Genomic DNA, 26,807 nt, shown 5'->3' with positions numbered 1-26,807 from the left:
ATTATATGGCGAGGGGATGTTTTCCTTTGATCCAGTCTGTTTGGTGTTCTGTATGCTTCTTGAATATTCAAAGGAATATCTTTCTTTATGTTGGGAAAGTTTTCTTCCATAATTTTGTTCAAAATATTTTCTGGGCCTTTGAGCTGTGACTCTTCTCCTTCTTCTATTCCTATTATTCTTAGATTTGGTCTTTTTATTGTGTCCCATATTTCCTGAATGTTTTGTGATGAGAATTTGTTGGCTTTGCAGTTTTCTTTGATCAGAGCGTTTATTTTCTCTATGGTGTCCTCAGAATCTGAGATTCTTTCTTCTATTTCTTGTATTCTATTGATTATGCTTGTTTCTGTAGGCTCTGCTCGTTGACCTAGATTTTCCATATCCAGCTGGTCCTCAGTTTGTGTTTTCTTCCTTGCTTCCATTTCAGTTTTCAATTCTTGAACTGTTTCCATTACCTGTTTGATCGTTCTTTCTTGGTTTCCCAGGGTATTATGTACGTATTTACTCATTTCTTCAAATTTTTGGTTATACTTCTCATCCATTTCTATAAGGGCATTTTTCACATGTTGTTTAAGGGACTCTAGAGCTTTCATAAAGTCAGTTTTTTCCACTTCTTCTGTGTTATGGTGTTGGAGACCTTCTGTTGTAAGATCGTTGGGTTCTGGTGTTTTCATGTTGTTTTTCAGATTATTGGGTGAATTCTTTCCTTGGCGCCTGCCCATCTCCTCCTATTAATCCTATCTAAGGGGTCTTTTAAAACCAGATCAGGTTCCCCTGCTGGCCAGGGGCTCCTCTTACAAAATGCCCTTGCTCTGTTTCCTGGTTCCTGCCGGGGGGCCAAGATCCCTCTCACCCCTCAGAAAGGTCTTCAGGAATAGGATCCGGCTCCTCCTTTGCCAGGGACCTCCCCAACCGAAGGCCTACCTCTTTGGTTTAATTGTAGTGGGGCGATCTATTCTTGGTGTTGCGCGCGGTCCCTGCAGCCTGCTTCTGCTGCTGGGACGGTTCCCGCCCGCCAGCAGCCTGTCTCACTCTTATCTTAATAGGACTTTAGCTCCTATTCCTGTAGCTCGGAGGGAAGCTCATTGCTGTTTTGAGTAAAACAAACCAACTTTATTTTTAGTGCCCATGACCACCTGCAGTTTAAAGATCTTCCTAAACTCTGCCATCCACACACAGCTAGGAAGAAGCACTTCAGCTGGAATGAGGAAAGAATTGAATTTTTATTTCACCTACTTTCAATTCAAAACTCAATTAGCTCTGAAAAATTTCTAATCATATTGTATGAACTGAGATGTGTGGATCCAGTTTCCCCTTCTCTATAGCCCAGCTTCCCCTCACCTCTCTCATTCTTCTTTTCCCCTTCATGAAAATAAAGTTTTTCTCCTAAATGGTCCCATCAATTCTCAGAAAGCACGGAATCTCACAGAGTATTGGGGCAACTGGCAGAGACAACACTAAGAAAATATAACATATATAGATAAATGATAGATAGATAGATAGATAGATAGATAGATAGATAGATAGATGATACAGATAATTTTTGAAAGCTTAATATGGAAAAATAAAGCGAATCACTTCATTAATAGTTTTAGATTGGTTACATGCTGAAATAATATTTATACATATTTAATTAGGTAAAGTATATTTTTAATAACCTTCACTTGTCTTTTAAAGAATGACTATTCAAAAGAAGTTGTAAATATAGCTTCTGTCACATTCCTGTTGGTTAGTGCTATTGTAAAGTCTTGTTACTCAAACACGGTCCATAGCACATAAACAAATCATATGAATGTGCTCATGTCAAATCTCAGACTCTCGGGCTCACCCAGACGTGCAGAAACAGGGGCGATGGCTAATAAGATCGCACAGCAACCTTAATTCTAAAGTAACTGTAGAGAACAGTGTTGCCAGAACTTAAAACCACTGGGTTTGCCTAATTTACACTTAATTATATTCTGTTGACTTTTAAAGTATATGAAAAAAATAAACTTTTCAGAAAAGGAAAGTGAAAATTGTGCAAAATATAATCATTTCTATTGAGTTAACAATTATAAAATTAATTTCAGTAAATTCTGTTAAACATAACAATTACCAAAAAAGATGTATTTTTATTTGAAAGTTTACGCATAGGCAGTATCACTACTATGCTTGTAATTTTTAGCTGAAGAAAATATTTTGTGTGAAATAACGGTTCTTCATCTTAAACCACTACTGGCCCATTTCGACTATATGAGGCTGCATTGATGTCTAAGGGTTTTTTTGTTTTGTTTGTTTGTGGTACTAAGGATGGAACCCAGGGCCTTAAGCATGGTAGACAAATGCTCTCACACTGATATACCCTAACCCAATATTCAAGGTTTTTGTTATGACAGTTAAGCTTGCTTCTTGCTTATTAACATACCTAATTTGGATTTCATGGATGATAATATCCTTCTCATGAGGATAAAGGACTATGCCTAATTATTGCTTAGTTACATTCTAAGAAGAGAAACCAAGGTCGCAGAGATATATTGACTGAAATGGACAATTTTTAAAGCCTTATCGGTTCATACGATTCTGTTTAAAAACTGCTATCCAAAGTGAAGCAAAGGGTGTTATAATTTAAAAATATAACTATACCACTCTCCCCTTCTTCTCTCTCCAGCCCTTCCTATGTCCTCCCTCACTCCTTCTCAATTTGATAGTCCTTTTATTATTTTTTCACATATATAATATAAACACCTAAGTATATCAGTACAACCTATCGAGTCCATTTAGTGTGACTTACCACTTTGTATTGGATAACGATTTAAGGGTCTTATCTCCAGGAGAGGCCAATTCTTCCTCTCTCGGAAGTCATCAGTGGCCTGGAGTTCTTTGTCTGGAGTGGGACACCCTGGGATTTCTCCCTTCTGCATTAGCAGATCTATTGGTAATATTGTTCAGGTCTTTTGAGGCAGCTAAAGTGAAGCTGCCAGATGTGGAACCACATATCAGGTTGCAACAAACTCATATAAATTGATATGGACCAGTCCCACTAATTTAAACCAATAACATTAACTTTTAATCATATTTAATTAAAGCCTCTATAATAGCTCTACGTTTTGTTCATGCCTAGATTCATATGCTTTCTGGGGACAGAGTGAGCCTATCCATATGAACGGTGTATGTTAATGTGTTTATTTGTCCACTTATCCATATAAATAAAATAACTTACCTTTCTGTAAAAAGAAATTGTGTGAGTGTGTGTGTGTGTGTGTGTGTGTGTGTGTGTGTGCTGTAATACTAAGGACTTTCTCTTTTAAATCAATAGTTCTCCATACTACCACTCACAAGACAGAGGCTACATATAGTCAAAAATTACTAAAACACATCCCTCAGTCTTGCAGGGGTTATGTGATATATTGCTGCTACTAATTACTTGAGTTCAAACTGAGCTAGGAAATCGGTTATAGCCATGCACACGGTTGTCCAGTCTTGAAACTCTGATCGTTTATCTTCCTAACTCAAATTACTCTCATAATCCTGTGTGATTTATCTCACTGCCATCATATAAGGGCCAACTCTCTCGGTCCCAACTGCCATTACCTCTTCTCGAACCCCCATTAGCAATCAAGATTTGTGTCTTAAGTTCTTCCCTGGATTCCTTCATCATCATTCTCACACCCCATAATCTCTTTGTTAGATTGGTTCTTTAGTAGAACCAAAACTATATTTTCAAAGTTGTGAGTTGTTTCTATGTTGCCACAAGCCTCCTATAAATATCCAAAAGCTTTAGATTTTTTTATGCAAAGCCTTCATAATTCAAATCCTGTTCCCTCATATTGTTCCAAGAGTAATCCATGAAGCTAAAGTAACTAGCAAGTCTTCTTGGTCCAAGCCCATGTCCAGGCTTTTACCGGTATGTTTCTATATTCTCCTGCACTTTGCTGTGGTGTTGCATGAATATGAGATCCTCCCAGATTTATTTGAGCCATGTAATGACTGAAATAATGATTGTGGTCAAGCAGTTTACACTGGGGTCCAATGTTCATTATTTCCCTAATGCAAATTCTATTTTAAAAGTTACAGGTAATGTATGTTATCTTGGTTAGCTTAAATTCAACCAATGTTCGAGATTTCAAAAACAGTAACATTGCGTGTGTGTGTGTGTGTGTGTGTGTGTGTGTGTGTGTGTGTGCATGCTCATGAATGTGCTCTGTTTACACAGGAACATGTTGAAGAAGGCAGAGCCAGTCTTTACAAGTCTGTGGTTTCTAACAGTAGCAAGGAGATGTCTTGTTACTCAGATTTTCCATTCCCAGAAGACTACCCAAACTTTGTGCCAAATTCTCTGTTCCTGGAATATCTCAAGCTATATGCAAGCCGGTTCAACCTTCTGAAATGCATTCAGTTCAAGGTAAGATGTGAGCATCAATTAGAAGGCAGGAAGTTTCCTTTGACTTATCTCCTATCCCCTCTCTATAGCACAGCCCTAAGCTCTGTAAATGAGCTAGTGAACTGGTAAGAGTAATGAGGCCTTTGCCTCACACAGAATGGCTAATGCAAAGGTATAAGACATTTCTTAGCAGCTTTCTTACATTTTGGTATAAAAGCTATTAATTTCATAACTTTGTAAGCGAGATATAAAGCAAATACAAGACAAAAATAAAGTATTTTTACCAAAAAAGAAAACAAATGTAGAAGCCCAAAGGCAATTGAATGTTAAAGCAAGCAATAAAGTCAGTCGAAAGGACTTAAAAAAAAAAACAACTTCTTCCGATGTTTTAAAAAAGAAAAACAGCAAAACCTCTTGGTTAGTAAGCAATTTTTACTTTGAAGTTTGACCTGTATTAATTTTCTTATAAACAGCTTGGAATTGGAAGTAGACTACTTACTTATGTAGCATGCCACATTTGAAGACCTGGGTTTGCTCCCCAGCACACAATCAATAAATCAGAACTTAATACTCATTTCCATATGTGTATTCGATGGAAACAAAAAAATATGCTATCTGTAAACCATGGAATACTCCTAAATAATTAGGGCCATAAGGTTAGCAGTCAGTGTCTGGTTGTGTTCTGTCTAAGATTTTATGCTAAGCATGGTTATGCTAAGATAACTATGATCAACTTTTATTTTTAATGATATATAATCATTGTCTCTGTTAAAGGAACTATTGTTAAAGAAAGTTCTCTGTGATAAACAAGGTTGCATAACAGAAAGAATAATTTTCAAGCCTCATTAGAAACATGAATTATAAGGTTGGGACTTGGAATAGAGGGCTTGCCTAGCACACCACATCTGAAAACCTGGGTTTGAGCAGCAGAACATAAGTAATGAATTAAAACTTGACAGTCATAACCAGCCAGTGGTGGTGCACACCTTTAATTTCAGCACTCTGGAGGCAGAGGCAGATGGATTTCTGTGAGTATTTCTGTGAAGCTAGCCTGGTCTACAAAAGGTAGTTCCAGGACAGGCTCCAAAGCTACAGAGAAACCCTGTCCCAGAAAACCAAAACCAAACCAAAACAAACAAACAAACGAAAAAAACCCTTAATACTCATTTACATATATGAGTTCAATAAAAAACAAACAAAAAATAGATTATTTGAGCCCAAGGTTCTATCATTGCCAATAAGAATTTGAGTGAATCATTCAATGCCTTTGGTTTTCACTTTTTCAAACTTAAAAGCTTTCTACCTAATACATCATATTCGGTTTGATAGCCTGACTGGGATTCTAGGGTTCTTGTCCTTAAGTAGGCTTGGGCTTTCTATTCTAGACCTCTTGAAAAATCCACTAGTGAATCAGTCAGCCCTGAAAACAAACTTGACATCTGCTAATCATGTCTGTGATTCTTTTCAGACCAAAGTATGCAGTGTAACAAAATGCCCAGATTTTGCTACCTCTGGACAATGGGAAGTGGTCACTCTCCATGAAGGGAAGCAAAGCTCAGCTATATTTGATGCTGTCATGATCTGCACTGGTTTTCTAACTAATCCTTACTTGCCGCTGGATTCCTTTCCAGGTACAGAATTTTCTACCAATTACCTTGAATTGTTTCAAGCACCCATCTTGATACATGGTTGGTCCCAAGATGAATTCTTAGGGCTCTTTCATTAAATAGTTAAAATTGTGATGTAACATTTTTTTCCAAGGAGAATGTTTTCTAACCAGACACTTTTTGGCTTTCAAACAAATTACTAATGCAGACGAGAATCGTGGGTGACATGCTAAGAAGGCTTCTGCTTCACTGAAGTTCCGTGCTCCTCCCTAAGTGACAGGCAGTACTTAGTCTTCTGAAATCTGGGATGCTTACACAACTTGCTCACCTCAGCAGCTGCTACTCACTGCTAAATTTGGGTTTAAAGGACAGAAAAGGTAGTCTTGGAATAATAGAATGAGAAACTTGATTTGTGCTTGCTTGCTTGCTTGCTTGCCTCCCTCAGAGTGGGAAAATAAAAGCTTCCTGGCACTGGAACAATAGCCCAAAGGGAAATTAATCTCAGGATACAAGTTAAGACATTGTCAGGTCTCAGTTCCTTTACCTAGCTTTTGCAACCATAATTCATGCTACTCTGTGCCAAATTCCAGCTCTATATCAACTCAGAGATATAGAAGATCCAATGACTTAGAAGTTTATTTCATCTGCAGGAAGTTTTCCAAAGTTAGCCAAGGAATTTTTCTCCAGATCTTCTCGACATGACCTGAAGTGATCCCAAGATCCATCTTACACTATCTCACCTGCCTCCAGTTGGCCTGGATCCAACCCAGAGCTCACTCAGCTCAGGTCAGATTAGGATAAGTAGACCCTGAAAACTTCCCTAGGACAGAATTGCTAAATTGAAAAGAACCTGGGCAGACATCTTCTTAATTCAGGAAGCTTCCCTAAGCAACCCAAGCCTAGGCCAGTGAGATGGCTCAGTAGGGAAGGGTGCTTTCTGGGCACATGTAATGTCAGCCAAGGGCACACACATGCACACACACACACACACACACACACATTAAAATAAACAAAGATCTCTAAGCTTCTACTTGAATAGATTCAGTAAGAGACTCTCATGAGCCCTCAAGGCAACATTAACACTTGGCACTCTTGCCTGCAGATCAAAGCCTTGAAAAGCCAGCCAGCCATTCAGATATCTCTGAAAGAGCTCCTCGTATAGGATCACCCCCCCCTCCAAGAACCCAGGAAGCTTCATAGTATAGAAAAACAACCCCCCCCAAAAAAAACCCATGTACTCAGTACTCACAATATATTACACTAAGAGTTGATAACTCAGAAGTGAGTTCAACCTGTAGCTAGTATTAAAGGCATAAAATACGGTTTGGTATAGGAATCACAAACCACATAAGACCTGGAGCAATAGCAGTAGTCCAAACTCAGAGACGCCATGTTCTGAATCTGCCCTGGGAGCTGTATCAGACTGGAATAGCACAGACTGTGAATGCAGGCAAGCCACTGTGTTCGGTTTGATCTGGATGAGCTGCCTATCTGCAAAGCACAAACTAAGCCCCACGGCTCACCAGATAACAGTCTTCAGCCTCTTCCATCCCTTTTCTAAGCCAGCAGGTGTGTTGAGTTGCTGAAAAATTGAAGAAATCAGTTCACTTTAACCCAAATGCTTGTATCACAAATCAAGTGAAGAGGGCTACATAAAGGCTACAGCCCTTAATATCATTTTTATCAGACACTGCCAAATTGAAATCCCTGGCTCCACGGCTCCCCGGGAGGCTCTGAGCTCCAAGACTCTGACCCTGACTTTAAATGGAGGCTTCCCAGCTCTGCCATTTCCTCCCTACTTTGGGGTGGTTGTGAACCATGACAAAAATTTAAGTGAGGATATCCAAAATATTTATCACAGGTTCTGAAAGCAATTCCAAATGGTGAGTTGTCAAGAGTCTTGGTAAAAACTAATGAGTATCACAATTAGAATTAGTGTGCCATTTCCCCAAAATAACTAGTTATATTTCTTTAGTTACATACATTCTGGCATTTGTTTACACAGACATATTTACCTGCTGTAAATTCTTACTCTGTCCTCCTGGGAGGTAAAAGAGGAAGGTATTGATCCAGGGGAGACTCGTGTAGTTTGTTTCTTATCTGTTCATTTGTATCTCACACAGACTGAAGGAGAGATATTCTAAGGTAACTATGAATTAAGAGACAACTCTATGGTCCATCGTGCCCTTTTCCAGTTATCTTTTCCTGAAAGGTCTCTGAACTATACAGAGTTCCTGAACTGAGTTCATTCTTGAACTTTGTAAAAATTTGGACCAAACACTAAATGATCTCAAATGTGCCTAAGTTTTGACCAGGATTCATGCCAGACTGTGCGTGATCCAATGTGAACTACAGAGCTGCCTAGTCTTAAGACAGCCACTTCCTGCAGTCACAGTGTTTATCCTGAGAGCCTAGACATCTTATCATTTTTCTACAGTGATAAGCCAGGGTCTCTGTTAAGCAGATTGTGTAATGCAGCCTTGGGAGGATTTTCCAAAAGCCTTCTGTTTGCATTGGGATGTCTCAATGGGATTTGGCCCCAACATCCTGAGCTATCTCTGAGCCCAGGAGCTGTGGTCCTGATGTCACACCAACCTTTTCTCTCGGAGCAAACTCTGACTCAGCGAGCTCAGCCTGAACTGTGGACCGTGAGCAAACATCTCCAAACAAAACCTTTGTGAGTGGGGACCATAGTTCACAGGTCTTATTCCCACATATTATCTAGTACAATGCCTGGCACACAATCAGGGCCCCCCAAAAGTTTGATTAATGAAATCAGTGATTCACTTCTCTGCTCTTTCTCCTGCTTATGAAAAGCTATACAACGTAAGTAAATCCCCTGCCAAGTAGAACATGCCCCTCCCATTGCCATCCATCTACCCTGACCTGATAACAATGCCTCGCAGGTCTGTGCAGCCTGTTCTGTGTCTCAGTACTTCAGATTAGCACTTCATCATTTGGTGAGCACAATGAGAGCTCTGTCTAGTGAAATAATTAACCCTTTCCCCCACAATCACATAAGCAATTAAGTAAATAATTGCCAGATAACATTATGTGAACTTGTCTATGAATATTCCAGGTTTTCTCAAACTAGAGTTTCCTAGTATTAATAAAAGAAGCCTAAATCATCTTTCAAGGTGTTGCCAGAGGGAAATAGTTATGCTTCATTTACTGAATTTATAAGTTCTCGTGTGCTCTTCTTTTCTCTATAGGTCTGAAAAACTTTAAAGGACAGTACTTCCACAGCCGACAGTATAAACATCCGGACATATTTAAGGACAAGCGAGTCCTTGTGGTCGGAATGGGAAATTCTGGCACAGATATTGCTGTGGAGGCCAGCCATTTAGCAAAAAAGGTACCCTCCCCCCTTGATGTTACCTAATGAAACCTTCATCTTAACATGTATGTTTTAGTCAAACAGTGTTTGACATTATGATAAATGTCAAACATTATGATAAACGTCAAAAGACTAAACTGCCCAACAGAAAACTATATTTTTTTTGGAGACTAGGGTCTTTCTACTATGTCACCCTTGCTAGCCTAAAACTCAATACATAGATCAGGTTCGCCTTGAAATTGTAATAATCTTCCTGCTTCTGCCTTCAGAGTGCTGAAATTACGGGCTTATGCCACCAGATCCAGCTAACAACAGATTTTTGAAGGACTTCTGGCTTGTTTCAAGACAAGGTTTCACGTAGTTCAGGCTAGCCCGGAGTTTGCTGTCTAGCTGACAATGACCTTGAACTCCTATTCCCCTCATCACTCAGTGCCATAATTATAGGCATGCGCCATCATGCCCAGCTCAATGCTTAGGCTGAGTATCATATACTCTACTGTGGGTTCCAGTTGCCACCTTTGCTCCAGACCTTGATTCTGTAACACTTAATTTTGTCACTTTTCTTACCCTCCCAACAGAGCTACAGGAAATGTTTTCTTCACCCAGTCCCGTGGGTCCCTCAATCCTGGCAAGGCTTTCTTGCTAACGGCTCTCATTGACCCTTCTCTTTCTTTAGTTGCTGCTCTCCCAGGTCCCCACCACCTCATGCTGAGCCTGCCTCCTTGTCTACTAACAAACTGGAGAGACAGTTAATATTTCCCTGGATTACTCATTGCCAAGTACTGCACTAGATGCTCCTGATCCATTACTTCACCAAAGCAAGCCACTGAGATAGGTACTGCCCATGCCCCCTGATTACAGACCAGTAAACCCGGAATGAGAGACATAACGAACATAAAGTCATGCCACTGCCTGGTATTCAAGGAAGTCCTCAAACCCAAGCCTCACGGACTCAAAGTCCACGAGTTAGGAATCTGCCCTTCGTCCCGACAGCCCCACCCACAGTCCTCTCTCCCACTCTTAACAAACAGTGCAGACTCCACACCACCAACAAACAAATCCTCTGAAAAGCCACTGTGCTGGTTGCTTTCTGATGACCATAAACAGTTCGAGGGAAGAAAAGGGTTATTTGGCTGAAACTCCCAGGTCAAAGTCTATCAGTGAAGGAAGTAAAGGCAGAAACCACCAAGGGACACTGCTTACTGACTTACTCCCTGGCTTATGTTCGACTAGCTTTCTTATGCAACCTAGGCCCTCCTGTTCAGGGACGCTGCTGCTGCCCACAATGGGCTGGGATCTCCTGTATTGATCATCAATCAGGACAGTCTCTCACAGATGTGACCACAGGCCAACCTGATTGAGGCAGTTCTTCAGTTGAGGTTCCCTTGACATCATAATAAATGTCAAACATTGTGATAAATGTCATAATTATGGAAAGCATTCCATGATCTGGTTCAAATCTTCCATTTAAATTCTTACCGAAGGACTGCTTTTGGCCTTTCCACTTTCTTGTCTTTATTTCCTCTTTGCCACACCAGCAAAGATCTGTGTGTGTGTGTGTGTGTGTGTGTGTGTGTGTGTGTGTGTGTGTTTCAAGACAGGGTTTCTCTGTGTAACAGCTCTGACTGTCCTAGAACTTGCTCTTGTAGACCATGCTAGCCTTGAACTCCCAGAGATCCACCTGCCCCTGCCTCCCTAGTGCTGGGATTAAAGGCATGCACCACCACCGCCCAGCATGATCTCTCTCTTATACTGGAAAAATACATTTATATTTGGTACAAAGTGAGCTTTCCCTACTCAGGATGCACCAATCCAACAAACCAAGAACCACTCTCATGGAGCACGAAGCTGTAGCAGAAAAAGATGCCAGATAAATAAGTGGGGGGGGGGAAGTATGAAGAAAAATATCGAGGGTGTGTAACTTTGAGATCCTCCCATTACTTTAGACAAAGGAACTCTTCATTCACTAAAACATCAGTTAATTGATTTGAAGAAACTTAGCAATTTGGTGACATTGTCCTGAAGAAAAAGAAAGAAACTTCTGAAAACAAAACTTAGAAGGATTGGGGCCACTACAGTCTCCACCTGTGTGAACATTGTTTCTCCTTCCCTAATTATCTGGACATTCCTGTAATAAAAAATCATGCTTTGACATTTATCTTGTCACTTTTGAATTAACAAAGAAATGTCTGTGCCCCTGGTTTGAAGTAGAAGTGATGTCTACCATGCTGTATCATGACAAAGGGGCAGCATCAGCCAGTGCAACTTGCTCCTCTCAGAACCTCTGATGAGCCTGAGGCTCATACCACGTTTCCAGGGCTGTGCCCACTGTCCATGATGTAATACCATTGCACAAAAGTAACAACACTGGCTGTACCCTTCATGCCTCAGTTATGTAGGAGAAGAAGCAATGTGTTCAGTCTGCTTGGATCAGCAAACAACAGATTGGGTAGGCAAATGTTTTGCTTTCTGAACAGTTATTCAGAAAATTAATTACAGTGTGGATATCAAAACACTATTTTCTTAGCCTCATCAGCTAAAAGGTAAATGAAAATGGTCAAATGGCCAATATGACTGAGAAAGAAGGACAGATGGAAGAGAGGGAGGGAGGGTGGGAAGGAGGGAATACCCAAATTAATACTTTAATGAGTTGTATTGCCGGTCAAGACAGTACTTATATTGATATCACCTTTGTAGACAACTCCCCATTTCTGCTGTACCCTGTTCTCAATGCCTCCAGTGGGTATATAAAATTACAACCAAAAGTCTGTGGCCTTCTCATATGAGACTTAAAGCTCTCTGTAAGTTGCTATCATCTCTCAATCTGGTGAACATCCTGTGGTGTTTTAATGCTCTGTAAGTCCAAACTATGGGAGGAACCAAGATTATCTTGTCAGGTGTGCGTTTTCACAGTAACAGACATATTATATCAGTCTTCACCCCTGTAACTCTTTGGTTGGTTCCAGGTGTTCCTCAGCACCACCGGAGGGGCATGGGTGATCAGCCGTGTCTTTGATTCAGGTTACCCGTGGGACATGATATTCATGACACGATTTCAGAACATGTTCAGAAATTTTCTCCCAACTCCGATTGTGAGTTGGTTGATATCAAAAAAGATGAACAGCTGGTTCAACCATGTGAATTACGGTGTGGCTCCTGAAGACAGGTAAATGGATCTGACGATGGGGGTTATGAAGAGAGAGTGTTGACCTTTCCAATAGCAGTGAGAAGGTTGAGTGTTTAAAAAAAACCTCATACAAGTTTATCATTAAAAGGAGGAGGAGCGGGTGGGGGGTGGGAACAGAGAGGATAAAGGGGAGGAACTGGGAGGAAAAAGAGAGATAACTGCAGCCAGGATGTAAAATAAATACAAAGAAAAAATACAGCACATTTTTACAAAAAGACAATATATGTAAATACACATACATTTACATATACATATATGCATGTAATAGTAATTAGTGTAAAAAGAGGCCATGAATTTGAAGGTGAGTAGGAAGGGTTTGGAGTGAATAAGGGGAAGGGAGAAATGTCCTAATTATATTATAATCTCAAAAACAAAGCATAATAAAAAACCTTCCCTGACAGATATCTAGAATGCGTTTCTCTCATGTAGCAGAGATGTGACACCATTGGGCAGTAATCCCCAATTCTCCTCTCTCCACCTGTTGGTAATGTTCTGCTCTCTGCTTGGATGAGTGTATTTCAGACACTTCATATAAATGGTACTGTGTAGTGCTCCCCCTTCTCTGACTGGCTTACTGGAGGATTTCCTTGTTTTTATGGAGTAAACAATATTCCACTGTGTGCATAAACCACATTTATTTATTTAGTAATTTTTTTCTTGGAAACTTGGGTTATTGGCAGGGCATGGTTAATGTGAGTAATGCTACAATAAACAAAAAAGGTACCAAAAAAAGTTTACTCACAGTAAGAGCGAACTAGCCAGTGCTCTGTAGGCAGTTTTCTGTGTTCCACCTTGCCAATGACTCTTCAAGGTAAGTATTATTATATTCTGTCTATTGGGGTGGAAAAGTTAAGGCAGAAAACTCTAGTCACTTGCCCTAGCTCAATTAGTAAGAGTTTGGGCCTCAGATCCAGCAAACAGAAGATTATCCTGTCTTTGACTGTTGAAAAAAGCAACTTTCATTGTATCACTTGGGGGTGGGCTGAGTCTAATAGTTACCCTAAGGTGTCTCTGTAGGGACAGGGCCTTCCTGCCTTTGTGACCATTTTGATTTCAGTCTAACCTTTAACTAAAACCTCCAGCTTATCCCATTAGCAAGAACTAAGTGTCACTTTGTCATTCATTATGTTGAGACCATTGTATTAGAGGAAGAGAACAGATATGTATTTTTTCATTCATTTGAATATATGGAGATTTATTAGAGGGGTTTATAGGCTGTGGTCCAGCTAGTTGTCCAGTGGTGGAAAGACCAAAAACACAGAAGTTATTCAGTCTACAAGGTTGAAAGTCTCAGATGGACTTCAGTATATGTCAGAATCTAAAATAAGTAGGTTCTAACTCCAGTGAAGGAGTGGACTTACCGGACAGAACAAGGACAAGCAGGCAAAGAGCAAAGCCTTCTTTCTGTCTTTCAGCTGCCACAAGAAGTCATGGCCTGGATTTAAGATGGGTCTTCAGACCTAAAAATCCCTTACAAATGTCCCCAGCAACTTGAGTTTTTTGTTAATTCCCGATGTGGTCAATTGACAGCCAAGAATAGCCATCACAAAAATTCAGATTCATTGCCAGGTGCCCTGCAAACTCTCTCTGGTCGCCTCCATATTTCATTCAGGACCACTATGGATGGGTGGCCCCAGATCACAATGGTGATGGGCAGGGATTGTCTCTGAGTGCGGCCCTCTTGCCGCTTCCCTCTACCATTGTCACATCTTTCCTTATTCCCTCTATTCCCTCTAGACCTCTTGAGAGCCCCAGCTCTTTCCACGAAAGCATCTGCTGCCATAGGTTTTATCTAGGTGACGACAGTACAGAAGACGTACAAGTCCGTCTCTCTTTGATGTAGTCAGTTCTTTTCCATTTCTAAAATTCCCACTCGCACAACCTTTTCATAAGCTTTCTCACCTTACTCAGATGTCAGTATCTGTACTTTTCAGGTGAACAGGAGAAGTCCCTAAGGACCATTTGACACACTGTAGAAGAGACTGTGCTTATGAGCGCCTACTCTCTTCTGTTTCCATTTTACCATACACTCTCTTTCTGTGCATTCACCATAACCACGTTCAACTCACAGCAAAGCTACTAAAAAAAAAAAAAAATTTCTCTCTTGAGAAAGGGGTATACCAGAAAAAGATGATGCTCTTTGTGTTCCTTTGGCACACGATGGTGATTTCCTTGCACAATTCTTCCTGGTTTCCCTTGTGGTCCTTCAGCATTCTGCTGTCTCTAGAATGATAGTAGTAGCCGAATGCTGAAAGTCAACACAAGAAAGAGAGACTGCAGCAGGCCCTGGCCGTCTCTTCGGCTTTCAAACTCCAGTAAGTGGTAAACATATTTCTTAACTCTTGGATATGGTTCGTCCAAGATTGGCAGCTCTGGTCCCGCCAAGGAGAGTAAAGAGAAGACTCCAGGGTTGACCTACAGCTCTCTCTGCTCATGTTTTTGTTTAGGACTCAGCTGAGAGAGCCTGTGCTAAATGATGAGCTCCCAGGCCGTATCATCACTGGGAAAGTGTTGATCAAGTCAAGTATCAAGGAGGTGAAGGAAAACTCTGTCATATTTAACAACACCCCAAAGGAAGAGCCTATCGATATCATCGTCTTTGCCACTGGATATACCTTTGCTTTCCCTTTCCTCGACGAATCTGTAGTGAAAGTTGAGGATGGCCAAGCATCACTGTACAAGTACATCTTGCCTGCGCATCTGCCCAAACCAACTCTGGCTGTGATTGGCCTCATCAAACCCCTGGGCTCCATGATACCCACAGGAGAAACACAAGCTCGATGGGTTGTTCAGGTCCTAAAAGGTAACTGTGTGAGAAATAGCTGGGCACATTTATTAAGTTGTTGTTTGCTTTGTGAACTTTAATCCTGGACATTAAAAATGGAATCCATTCAACAAGAATTATTCTGGCATAGTGACACGTCACCACAGCACAAATGATAAATCAGGAATTAGAAAAACACGTGCCTCCCTAGTATTTTGACTGAATCAACTTGTTCAATGAAAATTAAAGCTTCAGACGATTAAATGACACCATTGATCAAACCGGGTTTGACGTTCTATCACATTAAGTAGCTAGTGAGAGGGCCACTCATCAGTCAATAGTGTTAATGCCAGGAACACACCAGTCATCTCAGGCAACTGACACATTTGCAGAACAGGACAGGCTCTAAAGCCACAGAGAAACCCTGTCTCGAAAAACCAAAAAAAAGAAAAAAAAAAGAAAAACAGGTAAGTAGCTGGGTACATGAAAAATGGGGGATCAGCAACAAGAAAGCAACCGTGTCCATCAGCCAAAACCTAGAGCTAAAGCTAAACTGGGCTGTCGTGTGTTCATCTTATAGGTGCGACCACAGTACCACCCCCAAGTGTCATGATGGCAGAAGTTAATGAAAGGAAGAAAAACAAGCACAGTGGGTGAGTGCGCTAATGGGGGTCTTTATGAATGACAGCCTAGGTGACGAAACAGTGAAGTGGAGATGAGGCAAAGAGAGGTGTCTGAGACTGAAGAAAAACTTAGGAGAGCCTGTGTACAGAGAGAGGAGGCAAGGGGTTCAACTAAGGCATCTTTAAACTCCCAGAATCATCTAGTAAGGAACCCGCAAAGACCAGGCACGGTACCTCACATTTTATCCACAATCAGCAGGCAGAGCTATGTTTCCCCAGAGGCTCTGTTTACTCAAGAAGTCTCTACTGGCTTTGTTTTTCATCCAAGTCCTTACTCTAAAGCAAGAGTCAGCTGACCTTGCCCTCTGATACAGACCCACTGACCTAGTTTCTCATTTTCATTTTCAAATGGTTGTGGAAGATAAAGATTTTTCAATTTTTGTTAGTTAGATACAGTTTAAACCAGGGTGACTTACATGGTTTTGTCGCAATGCAGCCGTGCTCACTCACTGTGCGTTGTCAATGCTGCCCTTGTGTTGCCATGGAGACGCCCTACAGTAGACACAGAAGCTGTTAGCATTTCCAGCGGGCATTCAGATGAGGTGCTGCTTATGCTCTGCTCTTCATGCCCACTCAAGCGCCAAAGGGAATAGAAGGAACATGGGTGACAAAGAGAGCCATGGCCATCATCTACTATGGCTCCCAAGCAGCAAAAATTATCTCTGACTTTATCTGTTTTACTTTCTGCTGAGCAAATCTTCACTTAAAATCTAAAGAGTTCTATGGGGGATTTTTGAAAGAGGGAAATCTTAAAATGAGCTAGGGAGATAACTTCATTTGTAAAGTACCTTGTGGGCATCAAGACCTAAGTTTGGTCCCCAGAATATGAATAAAAGCCATCTGTACTGGGAAATGCTTTCAATTCTCAGTTCTGAGAAGGCAGATTCCTAGGGCTCACTGACTGGCCAGCCTAGCATACTTGGAAATTTTTCAAAAAAGGTCTGTTTTCAAAAAAGGGCCTGAGGAACAACATCCCAGCTTGTCTTCATGCCTCTATACACATACACACACATTCACATGTACGCCTGCATATATAAATGCAGCCACACACATGTATATGCGCACTGAGAGATAATTATCCAAATTCATTGCTTTATACCTGTAATCTCAGTGCTTGAGAGGCTACAGCAGGAGGATTGCTGCGAGTCTGAAGCCAGCTTAGACTGCATAGTGAAACTCTGGTCAATGTGAGGTTAAGAATAAGGCCTTTTTTAATTAATTATTCCATTTTATTAAGTGACTTGTCTCATTCATAGATTCTCACTTTCAGATGTTGCTCTAGCTTTGTCTAAGCATTAAGGTTCAAAACAATAAAAGCATTGCAGATATTTCTTCTCTAAAAGGTGGTGTGGACATATGTGTACATGCGTGCCTGCATCTCCTGCATGCAGAGGCCTTCATAGGCCATAGAGAATATCCAACCCCTGGAACTAGAGTTACAGGCAGTTATGAGCTTCCATGTGGGTGCTGGGAACTCTGAACTGCTGAGCCTTCTCTCCAGCTCTGATGTTTTTCCTTTATGCTCAGTCTAGAATATGGTCTTGTCACATTATAGGATGTCAGTACAATGGGTAAATAATTACAACTGCTGGGTAGTGTAGAACCTTCCTGTCACAGGAGCCAGCCGATGAGTCAAAGGATTAGTAGGAAAGGTATGAGAATTTCACTCTACAGAATTTTGTGGCTTGTCATATTATACAAAAGAAGAAACAATTGAGTTTTAAGAAAGATTGAAGCCAAGTGTGGTGACTCATGATTGTGATCTTAGCACTAGAAAGTGTAATAAGAGGAGAGGGCTACGTTCCCGGCCCTGGATAGCTTAACCCCCGAAATAACCACACGGAAATCTGTATTAATTAAACACTGCCTGCCCCATTAGCTCTAGCCTCTATTTGGCTAATTCTTTTGTGTGTGTGTGTGTGTGTGTGTGTGTGTGTGTGTGTGTGTTTTGAATTTTTTTTAACTTTCTTTTTTTTTATTGAGAAAAAAACAATTTCCACCTCCTCCCAGCCTCCCACTCCTCTCCCCCTCCTCCCACTCCTCTCCCTCTCCCCCCACTCCTTTCCCCCTCCCTCTCAAGTCTGAAGAGCAGTCAGGGTTCCCTGCCCTGTGGAAAGTCCAAAGTCCTCCCCCCTCCATCCTGGTCTAGGAAGGTGAATATCCAAACTGGCTAGGCTCCCACACAGCCAGAACATGAAGTAGGATCAAAACCCAGTGCCATTGTCCTTGGCTTCTCAGCAGCCCTCATTGTCTGCCATATTCAGAGAGTCTGGTTTTATCCCCTGCTTTTTCAGTGATTCAACCCATTTCTAATAATCTGTGTAGAACCATGAGGTTGTGGCTTACCGGGAAAGATTCAGCATGTCTGACCTGGCAGCTTCATGGCGGCTCTCTGTCTCTGCCTTCTTCCTCCCAGCATTCTGTTCTATCTACTCTGCCACATAAGTTCTGCCCTATCAAAAGGCCAAGGCAGTCTCTTTATTCAACCAATGAAAACAACATACAAACAGAAGACCCTCCTATACCAAGGGAGGTTGAGACAGGAAGATTTCCATGAGTGAGAAGCCAGTCTTGGTGACATTTTGAAACCTTGTTCCAAAGAAGTAACAAAAGAAATAGGAAGAGACCATTTTAGATGCCCATGCATAATGGGAGATCACACCAGGCTGTTCCCAACTGAGTGGCAGAGTTTACTTTGGACAGAGATTTAATTTCCTTGTTCTAGGATTATCATCATCATGACTGTCATTTCTTTTCTTCTGTTTCTTCCTGTTGGAAAGGTTTGGCTTGTGCTATTGCAAGGCTTTGCAATCAGACTATATACCATACATTGATGACCTCCTGACCTCTATCAAGGCAAAACCGGATCTGCGGGCCATGCTCCTGACTGACCCACGCCTGGCTCTGAGCATCTTCTTTGGCCCATGCACACCATATCATTTTCGCCTGACTGGTCCAGGAAAATGGGAAGGAGCCAGAAATGCCATCTTGACCCAGTGGGACAGGGCGCTAAAAGCCACCAAAACTCGAATTGTACCAGAGTCCCCGTCTCCCTTTGAAACTTTGTTCAAACTCTTTAGTTTTCTGGCCTTTCTTGTGGCTGTTTTCTTGGTTTTCCTGTAAGTATAAGATCTAACTGGCCTTTCAGGTGCAAGGAGTGCTATGCTCCCACCCCTCTAATATAGTAAGTTTGCCTTCGTAGTCATAAACCACGTCCAGAGAGTGAAACCCAAGTCCTCCCCTTCCCAGCTCACCCCACGGGCACCCTGGTATTTTTGAGCCTCCAACAACTTTATTGGGTTTAATTCAAAAAGATAATACCCAACAATTTTGTTCATTTAAAGCGCTGGGAGGATCCAGGCCCATTTTGAGGGAGGAGCTGCCCCAGAGAACATTCTGAGTATTCTTTCCCCTGAACACTCTTTTCCTGAAGCCTCATGAAAACCCCTACCTCGCAGAATCTTGGATTGCACTCAAATATATTGATTGTCTATAAATAAAGTAGAAGAAACTTGTACTACCAACTGGCCTCTTGTTCTCTTTTTTTGCGGACTGGAAGAAAAAAGAATGTGGGGCTGGAGAGATGGCTCAGTGGTTAAGACCATTGCCTGCTCTTCCAAAGGTCCTGAGTTCAATTCCCAGCAACCACATGGTGGCTTACAACCATCTGTAATGAGGTCTGGTGCCCTCTTCTAGCCTGCAGGCATACACACAGACAGAATATTGTATACCTAATAAAATAAATAAATAAATATTAAAAAAAAAGAATGTGGGTGGTAATGAATAAAGTCCCTAAAAAGATGGGGGCAGGGAGATGGCTCAGAGGTTAAGAGCTCTGGCTGCTTTTCCAGAAGACCTGGGTTCATTTCCAAGATCCACATGGCAGCTCACAACTGTCTATAATTTCAGTTCCAGGGGATCTGATGCCCAACATATATGCAGGCAAAAAAAAATACAGTGTACAGAAAATAAAAAACAAGTAATTAAAAAAAAAGGAGGTGGCAGGTCAATGAGCTAGACAGTTTTCAAGGGGGTATAGGCCTCCTGCTCCAAATGTCCTTTATCAGGCTGCTTTAGGAGGTGGGAGGGGCACCTCTTCTTAAGAGTCAACCCATTTCACTGGAACTCATTAGATAAAGAACACAGCCAAGACACCTCTATTAGGAAGAAAAGAAAGAGAGAAATCAATGCAAACACCATCTCAAAAGCGATATTTGACCAGACTATATATAGCCAGTTCCTCTTGCAATCACATAGGATAAAAGTGTGGTAACTTGCCAGGGGCAAGCTTGGGCTTTTTCACTTATTTAATAGGCTTATATATGAAGCCTCACCTCACAAGAGGAGAACTCTGGCATCAGACAAGAGTGGGTGCTGGGGCTAAATTAAATAAAGATTATTTCCCTTTAACCTGCCCCGCTGGCTCCCAGGGTTCTCTCTAATATCCCTCTTGACCCATTTCACTAGGGAGCAGGCAGTCAGAGTAGAAAACTGGCCCCCACTGAGAACATCCAGGAGGACTTCTAAAGAGCCCCGCAGAGAAGTTGATACTTTAACTTCCTTTGGGAGTCTAATGAGGATCGGGAAGGAGCTGATTAGTGGCCCGCATGAGACAGGTCACAGATGCTCCAGATCACAGTGGCTCCACACTCTGGCTCTCCCGACCCTGTAAATCAGAAGAGCTTCTGAAGTAACCAGTCTCTTGGGGCAATTTTATAGTTTCTGAAATCGTTTATCATATACTCTTTCAGCACTCCCTGTTGGACTAGCCTTAAATTGAGATGCCCATTTACTATACCAATTCTCTTGGTCTTTCCACATGCCTAACTTTGGAGGTTTGCTTAGAGAAGCAAGCCTAAACCTTAGGACCAAAGGGCGCTATCACTTACTAGCTGTGTAATGTTGACCAAATAAGTTACTAAACCAGCAGGGTCTATATAGTAAGTTCAAGGCCACCCAGAGCTACATAATAAGACCCTATCTATAAAAACGAATGAAAGAAAGAAAGAAAGATCTGCTACAAAGATAGATGAACCTGTAAGACATTATGCTAACCCTGTCCTAGGAAGACAAGCGCCATATGATTCTACTTATGTGAAGCAGCTATAATTTTCTAATTTGTAGAAGCAAAGAACACAATGGTAGTTGCTAAGGGGCAACCATAGGAAAGAACAGTTGTTATACAATTGGTATGAAGTTTCAATTATGTAAGAGAAGAAAACTGGATAAATTGGCTGTAAACAGTCCCTACAGTTACTAATCCTATACTGTTCCCTGAAAAATTAAGATAGTGTATCTCATGTTACATGTCTTCCCTGCACACAGACTCGAGAAACAAAAGGTGGGCGAGGAAACTGTCCAGGCACTCACACAGGGAAAGAGGAGGATCCCCATAATTTCAGGGTAGCCTGGGCTACACAGCAAAACCTGGAAGAGGAGAGGGGAGGGGAAGCAAAGAAATGAGTGAAGGAGGGAAGAGAGGAGGGACAGGCTGAGACTAAAGCCTCAGTGTATTGGGCTTCTCTTCCCAAAGGACAGCATTTGGATAAACTGAGCAGACCGCTGGCTTCCCAGTCAGGTCTTATCTGTCCACCTTTATTTGTGTTGCCTTCCTGACTCCTCCAGGTGTTTGCATTTCTGACTTCTGGTTCAGAAAATGATCAATGAACCTTGGTGGAGAACATCCTTCAACAGCAAGCCTAGATAGGACACCATCACTATGGTGGCTTCATTTAGGGAAAATAAGAACGAGCCCTTGTTCCCTGATGTTATTACTGCGAGTTCCTCGGTTGCTCTTCCTACACCCAGACGAATGTCTAGGGAAAAAAAAGAACTTATTTCTAGTCTTACTAAACGTAGTTTATCAGCAACCTCTGCTGATCCAGACGGACACACCCACTCGAATTTCTTGTGACTCCTGAAAATCAAAATGACATTTCTGGGAATAGAAGAGAACGGAAGAGCCTGGTGGTCTGAATAAGTTTCTCCCTCTTTGACAGCTCTTAGGAGGCACAGTAAAAGACTGGGTGGAGCGCCTAGGTACCTGTCACTGAGAAGGCTGTGAGTCTGGCTCCCTCTAAAGACAACGAGGACCATTTACCAGTGCTTTGCATATGCCAGCTAGCCTAGGCGACCTGGTATCTCTGGAGTGGGGTGGGAGTGTGGTGGAATTTCACTAGAGGACTGGAGAAAGTGGGTAAGGATGGCAACTGAAGAATGCCACCCTAGGCTGCCCCATGGCTTTCAAACGAACTTACACATGTGAACAGAGAACACAAAGTGTGTGAGCGTAGAGGCACATGCCTGTAATCCCAACCATTTAGGAGGCTGAAGGCAGAGGCCAGAATGAGTAGCATAGTGAGACTATGTCTCTAAATAATTTTTGAAAGGGCTGGTGATGTATCTTAGTGGCAGAGCCCCCATATAGCATGTGTGAGGCTCTGGGTTCAATCTCCAGGATTACAAGAGCAAAAGAACTTTCCCGAAGTGGTGAAGGTCTGCCTGCCACAAAGGATCTCCATTCTGCTCCAGAAAAATCCCGATTCCTACTTCGTGAATACCAAATGCCCAGGATGTTATACAATCCCCACAATCTTTGGCCATGCACAAACAGTAACTGTGGTAGTTTGAATAAAAATGTCAAGCAAGGCAGTAGTGGCACATGCATTTAATCCCAACACTCAAGAGGCAAAGACAGGAACTCACAGATCTCTGTGAGTTCCATGCCACCCTGGTCTACAGGGAGAGTTCCAGGACAGCAAGGGGGTTAGGGTTAGGGTTAGGAGCTGATGTAGAGGCCTGAAGGGGAGCTGCTTACTGGCTTGCTTCTTCTTACTTGTTCAACCTACCTTCTTATAAAACCCAAGACCACCAGCCCAGGGATGGCACCACCCACCATGGGCTGGACCCTTCCCCATTGATCACTAATTGAGAAAATGCCTTACAGCTGGATCTCTTAGAGGCATCTCCTCAACTGAGGCTCCTCCCTTACTGATGGCTCTAGTCTGTGTTAAGTTGACACACATAATCAGCTAGCACAGAAGTGATCCATGTCTTCTCAACTCCAGAGAGTTTACAGTTCTGTGTGCCTGCTTGTTTTCCCATTCCATGTTAAACATAACTCTGAGACACTCTTTCTAGAGAGGAGGAAGGACAGGAGGTGGCAAGGCAGAGAATGGACAAGTAGCTATTCTTGTGCTTAGTGCTTTGTTTAATACATAATCCTTTGATGTGGGTTTTTTTCTCTTTTCCCGTTTTGCTTTTCATTGGGGTTTAGGAGGAAGAGTCTTGTTTTGTAGTTGTTTCTGGCTTGGTACTAGTGATGTAATCAAAACTGGTCTCAAAAGCACTACAGTCCTTTAACTTCAGACAATGTGTACAGGGACAAGGGTTCTGTATCATCAGTCTCAGCTTCAGGTTTTTCCCCTGCTTAGGTGAATACTGCATCTCAGAGTGGTTTTCTAGTTTTCTTTGGGTCCAAAGATTAGTCAGTATTAAAGATTAAACCCAGTGTGCTACTTCTGAGGTCTAGTCTCCTTTCACCTTAGCTCACTCTAAACTGAGAGACTTACAAATAAACTCAGTTGAAATGGAAAAGCTAAAGATTTGGAAAACATAATGAGCCAGGAGTCTACCTCCTCTGGACCCGCCCCCGTCCCAGGCTCACAGAAGGTTGAGCATCAGTGGGTTTGGAACAAGAAGGCCTGAGAAATCCTTCACTGCAACCCCTGGAGTCCAGGAAGTCTGAGGACTCAGAACCTCTCCTTGCTCCACTCACTCAGTAAGCCCATTTTGTGTCTATACCTGGTGCTCTGACCACATTGTGAGGCAAGTTGCAAAGTCACAGAGACACAGTCCTCAAGCCCACCTAATGGTGCAACAGCAAGCATGAGCAGAGGGTAAAGGAGAGCCTCGGTGACAGGGTCACAGGACACCTGAGCTCAGCAGCACACCCACACTGGCTCCTGAGCCAGACGTGCAGCTGTAGGCACATTTTGCCTCTCAGGGTGGTGCAGATACCAGAATGAGGAATGCACACACTAGGTTCCTCTTGCTGGACCCATGGGCATAATACACGCATGCTCCCCTGGTTTCACAAGGCAAATGCCCCTGTAATAAGTGGTGCTTGCTCACAGAAACCACAGAGGGGTTTACAGCTAGATCCTGCTGCTAAAAACACCAGGAATGGGTATGGGTAATTATAATCTCAGCTCTGAGGAAGTTCACACACATGGATAGCAAATTTGAAAGGTTAAAAAAAAACAGAGAACATAGAGAAACCCTGTCTCAAACATGAGAAAGAAATGAGTCTAGAGCCTTGAGATATTGGGCCGTTGCTCCCAAAGGACAGCATTTAAACTGAGCAGACTGTCACTGGGCTTCCCAGTCGGGTCTTATCTGTCCACCTTTATTCATGTTGCCTTCCTGACTCCTTCAGTTGTTTGCATATCTGACTTCTGGTTCAGAAAATGATCAATGAGCCATGGCGGAGAACATCCTTCAATGACAAGCCTAGATAGGACACCATCACTCTGGTGACTTCCAAGCACTGAGAGGGAGAACAAGCCCTGGTTCCTTGGTGTTACTACCACTGCTCCTCCGTCACTTGCTCTTCCTGAGACCAGGTGAATGCCTAGAAAGTATTTTATGTCCTCAGTTTTTACCAGCCCCCTCTGCTGATAGAATCTGAGGTACACACCCACTCAGGAACTTTGAAAGTCAAAACCACAAACATTGAGTTAGAAGCATCAAAGCATCAGGCAGCAGTGGCGATTGCCTTTAATCCCTGCACTCTGGAGGCAGAAAGAGGCAGATCTCTGTGAGTTTGAGGCCAGCCTTGTCTACAGAGTAAGTTCCAGGATAGCGAGGGTTGTTACACAGAAAAGCCCTATGTCATAAAAGAAAGAAAAGAAGGGACAGAGAGAAAGAAGAACACCAAGCATAGAAGAATGTGGTGGCCTAGATTATTTTATCCTTTTTATTTTATTTCTTTCCTTTTATTTTCATAGCTCCTATGCTGGTTTAAGAGGAGACTCAAATAGGGACTGGTAGGTTTCCCAAGCTCCAGTCAATGAAGCCATACCATCCACACATGGGCAGTATTACTTAGTGTTCCTAGCTATCAAACTGAAAATGAAGCCATTGTGTTGGAATGTGTTGGGAGGATGAGGGAAGTTGGCTGGAAGTACTGGGTGAATATGATCATATTTCATTGAATACATATAAAAATTCTCCAAAAATAAAAATATATAATAAAGACAGAGAATAAAGTCAGGGTGTTGCTGAGAAGGATGAGAGTTTGGCACCCTCCAAAGTCAGCAATGATAATAGCATGGCCTTTAGTACTTTGAAATTTTAGCTCTTGTCCTGAGGAGGGTGTGGGAAAGGGGAAGGACTCTTTCCCATCTGAAAGTTGCTCTCTAAGCTGTCACTCAGACATCTACAGAGATTGCAGAAGTGTCAAGTTTCTCTTAACACAACTCCCTGTTGTCAACAGCATGGTGGAAGATGCAACAGGCTTTTGTGTTGAAGTGAGAAGAGTTCAATCAAAGTCAGCACTCTTTTCTCTTCTTAAGACAAGACTCTGAGATAGAAGTTCTTCCTTGTGTCATAAAACAAACATCACCTTTGACTTCCCACTTTTGGCTTTAAATCCTAGAATCTGCTCTATGCTTGCAAGGTAAGTGCCCTGGGTTGTTTTTGCCCTCAAGAGGAAATATTTCCAAAAACTGTTAGTGCAGATGCTGAAGGGAGAGTGTGTTTTTGCAGGAGTGTGCTTTGCTCCTGGAGGCCATTGACTGAAGTTAGCACAATAGAGTCGAGGAGACAGAAAGTAGAGCAAAGTTGGAGGAGGCTGTCCAACAGGAAGGCCCCATGTCAGTCACAGCCATGGGTTCTTCAGTGATCCCACTCTATTCATTTTGATCTCGGGATAATACTGCAGTGAACGACCCTTGGACACCCAAATAGAAAAAAACCAGGCAAGCACAGTGACAGTAAATTGCTTAGCTCATCATCAAGTGGCGATTCCCTAGAAGCCCTAGTCGATTCTGCCACCTGCTGTCACCTATGTTTCCCACATCTCAGAACTGTTTGCTGGTAGGGCAGGTATGAGGTGGGGTTTTGCTGTTGTACAAAGGTCCAAGTTCAGAAACTCAGGTCTCCCAGCCAGAGAGTAATACAAGTATTTCTCATGTTTTAGCGTTTTTAGAATTGACAGAGATGCCACATTTTCTTAGCTCTTCAAGATAGACTTCATAACTGATTGTTGGCTCTGGATTTTCCTTGGCTGTTTGTTGGGTTTTTGCTTTGTTTGAAGTTTGTGTTGCTTTTTTCTTTCTTTCTTTCTTTCTTTTTATTTCTTCCTTCCTCCCTTCCTTCTATCCTCTCTTCCTTCCTTCCTTCCTTTCTTGTGGATTTTTTATTTTATGAGTAATTTTGTCTCAGACATGATACTTCCAAACTTGATAGAAAGAAAAAACTACTTTAACTTTACCTTTTCAAGAATTTTGGCCAAGGTTACGTACCTGCTTAGAGGCAGAAACCGAAGCGGAACTCAGATCTCTCCATCTCCATCTCCCTTATGACCTTCCCTTACTGATACAAATACATTTTCAAATGGCTACCACTATCAGAAGATCATGGTACTCAAATCCTAATATTGAAGTATACAGATGTGTCTCTATGATCAGCTAATAGTCAGCACTAGAAAGACTGGTGCTGTGGTCCAGTTTTATCCCATGGTCCACTCCAGACTGGGCAAAAGACATTGTGTCAGGATTTTTACCAGGGCCAGCTGCTCGACAGGACCTACCACATGTGCCGTCTGTATGTCTGCCTCTCTCCTTCATGCCACGGCCTGGTTCGCTGCTT

The 26,807-nt window shown here is 42.1% G+C and overlaps 2 protein-coding genes across 2 annotated transcripts in view; both read left to right on the top strand.

Annotated features, from left to right (window-relative positions):
* Fmo1 (flavin containing dimethylaniline monoxygenase 1) overlaps positions 1-19,459 on the top strand; it is a 36,082-nt gene extending 16,623 nt beyond the window's left edge. Inside the window, exons 3-9 of the mRNA XM_075988431.1 lie at positions 4,190-4,378; positions 5,826-5,988; positions 9,177-9,319; positions 12,268-12,467; positions 14,936-15,291; positions 15,833-15,905; positions 18,716-19,459. Coding sequence (XP_075844546.1) covers positions 4,190-4,378; positions 5,826-5,988; positions 9,177-9,319; positions 12,268-12,467; positions 14,936-15,291; positions 15,833-15,905; positions 18,716-19,058 — 1,467 coding nt within the window. The 3' untranslated portion in view covers positions 19,059-19,459. The remainder of the gene's footprint in view (positions 1-4,189; positions 4,379-5,825; positions 5,989-9,176; positions 9,320-12,267; positions 12,468-14,935; positions 15,292-15,832; positions 15,906-18,715) is intronic.
* A 5,985-nt stretch (positions 19,460-25,444) lies between these two features.
* Fmo4 (flavin containing dimethylaniline monoxygenase 4) overlaps positions 25,445-26,807 on the top strand; it is a 56,185-nt gene continuing 54,822 nt past the window's right edge. Inside the window, exon 1 of the mRNA XM_075987462.1 lies at positions 25,445-25,614. The gene's annotated coding sequence lies outside the window, so the exon portion shown is untranslated. The remainder of the gene's footprint in view (positions 25,615-26,807) is intronic.

The sequence above is a fragment of the Microtus pennsylvanicus genome, chromosome 10 (genome assembly GCF_037038515.1).
Source record: "Microtus pennsylvanicus isolate mMicPen1 chromosome 10, mMicPen1.hap1, whole genome shotgun sequence".
In the NCBI taxonomy this organism is placed as follows: Eukaryota; Metazoa; Chordata; class Mammalia; order Rodentia; family Cricetidae; genus Microtus; species Microtus pennsylvanicus.
This window is presented reverse-complemented; position numbering and strand designations above follow the sequence as displayed.